This window comes from Excalfactoria chinensis, chromosome 11 (genome assembly GCF_039878825.1).
Source record: "Excalfactoria chinensis isolate bCotChi1 chromosome 11, bCotChi1.hap2, whole genome shotgun sequence".
Classification (NCBI taxonomy): domain Eukaryota; kingdom Metazoa; phylum Chordata; class Aves; order Galliformes; family Phasianidae; genus Excalfactoria; species Excalfactoria chinensis.
The window spans coordinates 16515818-16525080 of NC_092835.1; the positions used below are offsets into that span (position 1 = coordinate 16515818).

The following is a 9263-nucleotide window of genomic DNA, read 5'->3' on the forward strand; positions in this document are numbered from 1 at the left end:
GCTGTGCCGGGGGCAGTCACGTCAGTGCTGTGTCCCACATGAGCTTGGGATCTGGTTCTCCTTTTTTCATCTGCCTTTGTGGTCATAAAGAACAAAGAACAAAAGAACAAGGCCCTTCCTTGCCCTGCTGGTCGCTCTTTTCTTGACGTACTCCAGGAGATTCCATTGGCTTTCTTGACCACAAAGGCACCCTGCTGGCCACCACCTCATCCAGCTCCTTCATCACCCCCAACCTGTACTGATGCATGTGGTTATTCCTCTGTTTTCAGGCTGGACAGTAGGAAAAACTCCTCAGGAGAGCAGTGAGGCACCAGAACAGCTGCCCAGGGAGGTGAGGGAGTCACCGTGCCTTGGGGTGGTCGGGAACTGCACAGATATGGCTCTGAGTGGTGTGGTTTGGTGGCAATACTGGTGGTAGGTGGCTGGTTGGACTGGATGATCTTAGAGGTGTTTTCCAGCCCCCATGACTCTGTGATCCCCCCCTACGTGCAGAACCCTCCTCTTGCTCACACTGAACCTTATCAGACTGGTGAGTCGGGCAGAGAGGAACCTGTCCTGCTCTTGTTGAATGGCTGCGTGGCCTTTTGGTGGGTCAGGGCAGCCGTTTTGGATCAGCAGCAAATGTGCTGAGGGTGTTCTGTGACCCTTTCCTTGTGCTCCTGCATGTTAGGGGTGACCCAAGGAAGTCCCCTTCCAGCCACCCTAAGGAAGAAATGGCTGCAGCTGGCACTGGAAAGACACGGTGTTCCCAATGGGCTCCCTTTCTCCTCAGCCCTCATCTATTTGGTTTCGTTTCCATGCATCTTTGTAGTGCAGCTGCTCACATCTCCTACCCTTGGTTTTCCTGGAAGCTGCCCTTAATGGCTCACAGGGTTTTGCTCCGTTGCTTGAGCACTGCAGCCCGTGCTCACAGCTGGGCACTGCCCACACTGGATAATCCACTTGCTGTTGCCATAAACTAAAGCAAAACTAAAACGAGTGAAAGCAATCGAACTTGGACAGGCCATTTCCATCATAACTAAAATCATCCTGAGACCCTGAACAGAGATCAGGACAAAGCCTGTTGTTTATCACTGGTTCCCATAGAAAAACCTCGTGGGTTCCAGCAGCTCCTGGAGCCTCTCCTTGGTTTTACCCAGCACGGAGGGCAATACCTGTGCAGCAGAAGCAGCCTCAGGCAATGCCATTTCCTGGAATAAAAGTTTCCAGTAAGGCTGAGAAAACACAGTTAGGGCAGGAGCCTGGCAAACAGGGCATGCCCTGCTCTGCCTGTAGCAACACAGATCAACTGCAGCCTTAACTGAATGCACGTAAGCTCGACATACGTCCGGTATAAACAAGGCTAATTTGGGAGGCTGGAATTTCTTACCCAAAGTTTTAACAGTTCTTTTTATGGAAACTTTGGGGGGGTTTTACTCTATTCTGGAATCAAATCCTTAACTGAAATGACTGGAATTTCCCACAGCGGGGGAGCTCAGATCTCCGGCAGCCCAGAGAAATCACTGGGAAGGGCTTTTGAACAAGCACAGCCACACTGGCTCAATCGTAACCTTATCTTCGTTTTTCAGCTGTGCGAGTTGGCCAGGGGGAAAAAACCTTCCGTGTTCATCTGGGATTTGATACGAAAGAGAAAGCAAAGGTGCAGGATGTGAGCACAGCGCTGGCATGTCAACAGCAGACCTGGTGCTGGGAAGCCCCCAGACCGTCAGCAAGACCCCAATGGCTGATAACTTGCCTTCTACCAAAGCTTTGGGCTGCATGGACCAGCACACGGCGGGCAGTGAGCCCAGTGAGTCCTTGGAGAGGCACTGCCTTTCTGCTGCAGCTCTGGCTGCTCGGGTGTCCCAGGAGGCCGTCTGGGTCATCAGATTAGCTGATGAATTGTGAAAGCAATTAGCAAACACCGGGGTTTTTTTTTTGTCCCAAGGGCGGATGCTGCTGCAGAAAAGGAAGGGCTGCTTTTGCCTTCGGAGTGAACAAAGTGAGATTTACCAGTTGGAGTTGGAGAGAGCTCTGCAACCCTATGGGCATTGGGTGAGAGCCATGCGAGCGGCCAGCTCTGCTCCTTGAGCCGTTGCCAAGGAGCTGGAAAAAGCTGTCACCTCATCGGGGAATTCCAGCTGCTGTCCCATTCCACAGCATGAGCACTATTCCTTCCCTGCCTGGCTCTTCCTCCGCCTCCTGCCTGTCGTCACACGTGTGCGGAGGAGCTAAATAGCAGCTGGAGTCCCGTCAGGGCTTCGTGCTCCTGGAATGAGCTGCTGCAGCTGCATCGATGCAGAGGATGCTGTAGGCGGCCGGGAGTGAAACTCATCACCCACCGTCCTTCTCCGTGTACCCCTCCTGCTGCCAACCACGGGAACATGAGGGCTGCTTCTCTCCAGATCCTGTTTGCACTGAGGGTCTTGTGCCTGGCTGGAGGTGAGAGCTCTGGGTCCAAGCCTCGGGCTTCCCACGAGAGCTGGAAGGGGACTGTGACTTCATAAAGGGGCCTGTGGTTTCATGCAGGGGTCTGTGGCTTTGCGGAGGGATTCTGACTTTACACAGGGGACTGGGGATGTTAGAGCATGGGGCCAGAGGGTTGTACACAGCCGGGAAGTCAGCGCTGGATCAGGTTACAGGCATGAAGGCTCCTTCCTTGGCTTGGGAAATCCTGTGGCAGGAACAGGCTGGGTAGGAAGCTGTTGGGGAAGCATCCAGCCTCAGTGCAAGGAAGCCCTTGCGGCCCCGCTGATGGCTTTTGTTGTTTCTGAGGGTGGCTGGGGGAACACTGGGGGCTCTCTGGTCTGCAGTAAAGAGTAGAGCAGAGCCCCAGGGACGTGCCATTGGGGGCAGCAACCTGCCTGAGAATGGGATCTGTCAGTCTGTCTGTCTGCCTGCACCGGCCTTTAGGATGTTCACAGGTGTGTGGCCATGCTTGCACAGGTCGGACACTCTCCTGTTGGCCGTGTGAAGATCTCAGTGTGCAGCGGGGTGTTGGAGGGCTGAGGGGAGATGGGCAGAGTTATAGTCGGGTTGGTCTCGGTGTGAGTTGTCTACGTGCAGAGCAATGAGTGCTAAACAAACAGAGCGGGGCAGATTGCCAGGAGACTTGTTGGCAGTGCCAGCAAAACTTAGACTTTGCCCAGGTTAAAGGGATGGACACAGAAGGAGACAGAGCCCTTACTGAGGTGTGTGCCCTGCTGCCACCAGATAGGAGGAACAAGGACAGCCAGGAGAGCAGCTGGGTGTGGAGCTCCGTCCTCTCCTCACCCCTTCAGGCAGGTTCTCCAGGGCTGACCCAGGTCAGAAGTGGGAAGCCATCAGAAAATCAGTCCATGTGGGATGGATCAGGCCCTCGTGCATCACTGGTCAGGCAGCGGCACAGCTGCCCGGGGAGGTGGGGGAGTTGTGATCCCAGGAGGTGTCCCAGAGCCATGGGGATGTGGCACTGAGGAGACTGGGCAGGGGACACGGTGGAGATGGGGTCAGGCTTAGGGAGCTGAGTGGTCTTTTACAACCTTCGTGAGTCATTAAATGGAGCTCTGAAATGAGAAGCCAGCAGCAGCGCGTGCCGTGGGTAATGAGACTTAACTGGGAACACAGTCATTCCTGCGTGCTTAGCAAGCAGGTATTCTTGACCTTAAGGTGCCACAGAAGATGTTAGAGGCTGAACAAAGGGCTTTGCTTTAGAGGTGCAGAGGTTGAAACATGCTCCTGCAGAAGGGCAGCAGGAGTGCTTGCTCGTGATTTCTTTGTAACCAGAAGAGCTGGGGCCGTTCCTGGAGCGGTGCTGCTTCTCACACCCCGTGCTGGTGTCGTTCCCAACTGAACTTCACTAAGTTCACCAAATCCATTAGGAAAATCAACCGATGACATTTTGCAGAGAGCGTGTGAGCGTGTGAACCAAACCCCGGCTCCAATCTGTGCAGGGCGCTGGGATAAATGAGGAGCTCTGTTTCTAAGCCTGGTTCCCCCATGAGAGCAGAAACATCTCGCTGCGTTGTGCAACATCCACTCGCTTGGCAGGCGCCTGTTCTTGGCATGGCTGCGTTCTCCCCGGTGGTGGGGCTGCCTTCACCCCCGTGTCAGACAAGGGGGGGATGTTTTTACACTTGAAACACATGAAAACTGTGTTTTCCTTTGGAAATAGAGAGCAGATGTTTGGTGAAAGTGCTGTGGCTTTGAAGCTGGGCTGCTGGGACCGTATCCCCACGCAGATAAAGGCTGGGGGAGCAACGTAGCTTTGGCACAAGCACTCTTTCTCTGCAGCTTTTCTTTACAGCAGCATTCAGAGCTGCAGGATGCTTGCTAGGAGGGGAAACCCCACAGTGGAAAGAGATGTGAGTAATCCAGATAAGAACAGGACAATAAGAACTGCCCTCTGACTTGCACTGAGAGCCTCCTAGTGATAGAGCAGGTCACTGCAGGGTAGAGAAATGCATCTTCTGGGCACCAAATGTGCTCCTATTGTTTCACCAAAGGGGGAAGGTCCCATTGGCTCCTAGCCCTGGGCAAGCTGCAATGGTGTTCCAAGAGCCTCATTGTTTGGACAATGCTTTCCCTTTTCCCTTTCTCCCCTTCCCTTTCCCTTTCTCCCTTTCCCTTTCTCCCTTTCCCTTTCTCCCTTTCCCTTTCTCCCTTTCCCTTTCTCCCTTTCCCTTTCTCCCTTTCCCTTTCTCCCTTTCCCTTTCTCCCCTTCCCTTTCTCCCCTTCCCTTTCTCCCCTTCCCTTTCTCCCCTTCCCTTTCTCCCTTTCCCTTTTTCCTAGGTATCATATGACTGATCTATCATGGCTCTTGTGGGATCAATATGTCTCATTTTATCAGGGATTGGAAGCTTCCATGACGAGCTTGAGATTCCTTTGCCCTTGAGAGGGACTGCTTGGTGTGCCTAATGAAAAGCCAACGTTTAACATGCCGAATGTTTTATTTCAGGGCAACCCAAAGCACCTCTGAAGTGTTCGAAATGGTGTGGCTCTTTCCACCGTGCCATTGATGAGAGACAAATAAAGAGCTACCGCAGAACTGAACCCCAGTGCTCCAAACAATCCATCATGTAAGCAGCTTCTGTCTGTGGGCCTCAATGGATTCCCTCCCCAGCTGAGTAAATAGAAACGCTGCCATCAGATATCCTTGCTTGAGAGCAAGGAGCTGCTGGTGACTGTGACCAAAAGCCTTTCACCTCTGAGTCGTGTTCAGCCTTTGCTGATTCACGTGAGATCTGCCCTCCCCAGAAATAACCAATAAACCTGATGGAAGGGGCTCGAGAGAGTCAGTGCTGCTCAGCATTCCTGCCCCAATGCTTTCTGTACCACCCTGATAACCTGAGGCGCTCTTATCCTTCCCTAGTGAGTGAGCTCTTTTTATGTTCATTTCAGATTTACTACAAAGAAGCTCAAAGAAATTTGTGCAGATCCAAATGAGAACTGGGTGAAGAAGGTCATGAAGAAACTGGACCAGGAAAAAGCCTCGGCAGCATCCCTGCTTCCACAGCCTGACACTTCTGCAGCAGCAGTACCCGAAGAGCCTGGCTTCTTCCACAAGCAAACTGCTCTCCGAGTACCAACTCCACCTCCAGCCTCTGCAGCTCCAGAGGCACCCGTTCCTGCTGCCAGCACAGAGGAGACCAGCAAACCCACCCCAGCCATGCAGGACACCATGCACTTCTCTGCAGGGCCATCTCCTGTGACATCGGGAGCTGCTACGCACTCTGAAGGCCAACCCACCCCATACCCCACAGCTCCTGCGCACGGCTCTGATGGCAAAGAAGAACCCGCAGGACATACTACAGATGGTGTGGGTGATGTTCAAAGCACAACTTCTACCTCAAACTTGGAGCCTGCATCCATTCCCAAAGGACTGGACCATCCTGGTCTTCGTACAAATAACCCCCTGGACCCAGTCAGTGCAAGAGGCAGCACATCAGGCACAGCTTCAAGGAGTTTTAGTTCAGCTCTCCCCTCCACCCTAAAGAGCACAGAGGTCAGCATGGCCCCATCCACACCAGAGGCTGCTCCAGCTCCTACTCAAAACCCCACAGCTGCCATAGACAAAAGTCTTTATGTCCATGCCAGCAATAATTTCAGTTCCTCTGCATTTGGTACTGGGACGTCGGATCATTTATTGCCCTTAGGAAAACAAGGCCCCCCAGATACGTTAGTTTTCACCACTCAAATGTTCTCAGGCCAAGCCAGACCACAGGCTACAAGAAGCCCAAGCGACTCACCTGCACTCAGCTCCTTGTCAGGGTCCCAAATGCACTTTGTCATCCCTGTCGCCCTGGCGGGTGGGCTGATGGCTTGTGGTGTCGCAGCTGTATGGCTGTACACAAAATTCAGAGTCAGACCAGAAACAACATCAAGAGAAATGGTCGAAGGTTTGCTCTACCTGAAGGAGGGACAGCACGACAACGTCTATCGGATGGAAGTGATCTGAACGCTGTATGGCAGGGACGTTTTTGGCCTAGAACATGTGTGTGCTGCTGAAGGAAGGCTACACTGCTGCTGGCCTGGTGAACAGCACAGGGCAGTTCCTAAGAAAGCTGAGAGCTTTATCAGAGCAGAGCGTCCAAAAAAATACAGATATAACCTGAGTTCTCATTGGCCAATGGCAACGTTTTAGGAACAGATGGGCTGTTCCTTTCTCTGGCACTGTTCTGTAGAAAGGATGTTGCTGTGCTGGGGGCTGCTTGCCAAGCAGTGGGCAGAACAAACGTTGGGGATTTTCCCACATTTCATCATCCCCCGGCTGAGCAGCTTGGTGCCCACCCACTCACCCCCCTCTGCTGGACTTTGGGCTCTGCCACTGTGAGCAAAACCAGCACCAAAGCACCGAGTCTGCACTCAGAAACTTTCAGTTGCTTCTTTCTTTGCACTTCAGTTGGCTGCTCTGTCAGACCTAAATGATGCTGGCACTAAGCTGGGTGCTGCCTCTCCTTGGGCTGGTTAAACACTCCATTTAACTGGGTATTTAACGGCTAGAACCAGCAGAGGTCATCCAGCTTTCAGACATTGTATGTATATACCTGTGTACATCAGCAGGCAATGTGAGTGCTGTTACCGTACCAAAGGAGGGTTTTTTTAACCTAAATTGTTTCTCATTTTCACACATCTAGACATTGCTGTGTGTAAAGCTTTATCTTTTATTCATGGCCAGCTCCTGAAAGCCCTCATTTAACTAATACTATGCACATCACCTGCTGGCCTTGCTGGTGGAGCACTGCAGAGTGTGTACAATGCTGGGAACACTGGAGAACACTGTGTCTGTTGTCTTGCTGGGCTGATCTGGCTTGTTCATGTCCGTGCATGCAGGGCCCCATGCAGGTCCAGGCACTCCAGCAAATGGAGCTGACATGCTTTACTATAGCCTTCCTCCCTCCAGACCAGCTGTTCCCATCCTGCTCCTTGCCCAGGGCACAGTGCTGGGCAGGATTTCACCTGTGGGCTGAGGCTGTGACAGGGGCAGATCCCAACCCGTGGCAGGCAGGAGCCCTGCTTGTGGGGGACAGGCTCCAGGAGGCTCCTTATGTTCTGCTGTCAGCTCCGATCTGTTTGTGTATTGAGTCCGTCTGAAGGGATGCGAATGAGATTTGTATTGTATTTTTGTAGTAGTAACGATAATAAAGTTCTTAATGTTAAAAACCTGAGGAGGTTCAGACCAGAGCTGGTGAGGATGTCCCCCAGGCCAGTGCTGCTCCTGCATCCTGCCCCTCACTGCTGCACTGCCAGCAGCGGCACGTGGGGAACATCCTCCAGAACTTCCCCTGCTGAATCACCAGGACAGGAGGGTCATTCGGAGGGTAAGGAGCTCTGTGGAAAGAATGGGTTTTTTTTTTTCCTCTTCTGTTATTAGACAAAGGGGAGGCTGCATAAATGAATGAGTTCGTAGGCAGACAGCGATAAAACACTTCCCACGCACCGACTGGATGTGGCTTGCGCTGGGACAGGGCAGTCTGGTGACTGAATGCATGGAGCCACAAGGCAGCATTGGGATGGTTCCATTCCTTCACCTCCCCACAGCATCCATCAGGCAGCACAGTGGCAGCCCTTGAAAGTACGTGTTGGCCGTACTCACCCTGACCAGTCTGATCAGTGAACAGTCTCCTACCCCACACCAAGGCCAGAAGGCCCATTTAAGCCCAGGGCTGGGTCTTCAGTCCCTGATTTGGGTGTTGTAGGAGCACCGATGTGATACTTTCACTCTGACCCTGTTTGCTGTAGATAGCTTATCTTCTGGATGGAAGGATGGATCTCTTGGTGTTGAGGCTGTCTCTGGACCCATGACCATGCTGCTCCATACCTCCTAAAATGAATCCTGGACTAATTCCTCACTTTGCTGTATAATGGGGCTGTCAGTGACCCCCACTGCTGGCACCTGGCTCTTTGCTGTGCTCAGACCCTATGGGACGTCACCTCACCTATGATGTCACTGTGTGTGCTGTGATGTGGACCGTGACTTATGAAATGTCAGCCCTGTCCCTGCTTCTTGTTGTGGTTTTTCTGAGCTGAGTCTTTGCAGCCACACCACCCTTCATCTGCAGTCACTTCTCCTTTCTCCTGAATGTCCCACATGCTGTGAACCCAGCCATGCTGTTGGTTAGGGACAGCCTTACAGTAAAGAAGGCACCAAGGACATGCCGGTTCTCCACTGCTGTTCCAGCTTCAGGAACTCAAAGCTTGGGTTGCAAAGGAGGCTGAAGTCCTCACCAAACACTGTTTCCACCATACACTTAAGCATAGATTCTATCCATTGGGAGCAGCAGCTTCTCCTCACACCCCAAGTTCACTCTTCTTTGTTAACCTGGAGGGTATTCATACAATCATAGGGGCTGTGGAAGGGACCCCTGTGGGCACATCCTTCCTCCAGCTCTGTCACTCTTCAGCCCCAGTTGAGAGAACTGTCACCACCTGATTATCTTCCTGCCTGGCTGAGGTGACTTCCTGGCTTCTGGGTCACAGGGAAGAGCTGGTGTCGGCAAGTTGCTCAGATGCTCCTCTGGGGAAAGGCTCCTGGACACGTCCTTCCTGCGGCCTCTGTGTCTTATGGCTCCACGCGGGGCTTTCTGCACAGGATGTGCTTTGGTGGATCCCAAGCTTTCAGCACTCGGCGGTCCCCAGCGTCCAGCCATAGGAAGCAGGCTTTGGGAGGGAACCTTTCTTTCCTCCTTTAAAACTTTCCAGCCTCTAAGAGCTGTCGTGACTCAAACCAGAGCTGGGGCCGCAGAGCATGCGACAATTGCATGGCTGCTCCCAGCTGTGCTGGGCTGCTGAGACCCCCATTCCCA

At 52.8% G+C, this 9263-nt stretch overlaps 1 protein-coding gene across 1 annotated transcript; it reads left to right on the top strand.

Moving 5' to 3' along the window:
- Nucleotides 1-1919: 1919 nt before the first annotated feature.
- On the top strand, nt 1920-7624 carry CX3CL1 (C-X3-C motif chemokine ligand 1). Its single transcript, XM_072346444.1, has 3 exons — nt 1920-2421; nt 4916-5036; nt 5359-7624. Exons 1-3 carry the CDS (start codon nt 2364-2366, stop codon nt 6413-6415), a joined length of 1236 nt encoding a protein of 411 aa, XP_072202545.1. The 5' UTR covers nt 1920-2363; the 3' UTR covers nt 6416-7624.
- Nucleotides 7625-9263: the final 1639 nt, after the last annotated feature.

Bases quoted from the DNA above. Each gene is read 5' to 3' on its own strand.
- CX3CL1 (XM_072346444.1), top strand. From the start codon at position 2,364: ATGAGGGCTGCTTCTCTCCAGATCCTGTTTGCACTGAGGGTCTTGTGC. The intron at 2,422-4,915 runs GTGAGAGCTCTG...GTTTTATTTCAG, and splicing joins GGTCTTGTGCCTGGCTGGAG to GGCAACCCAAAGCACCTCTG. The intron at 5,037-5,358 runs GTAAGCAGCTTC...TGTTCATTTCAG, and splicing joins TGCTCCAAACAATCCATCAT to ATTTACTACAAAGAAGCTCA.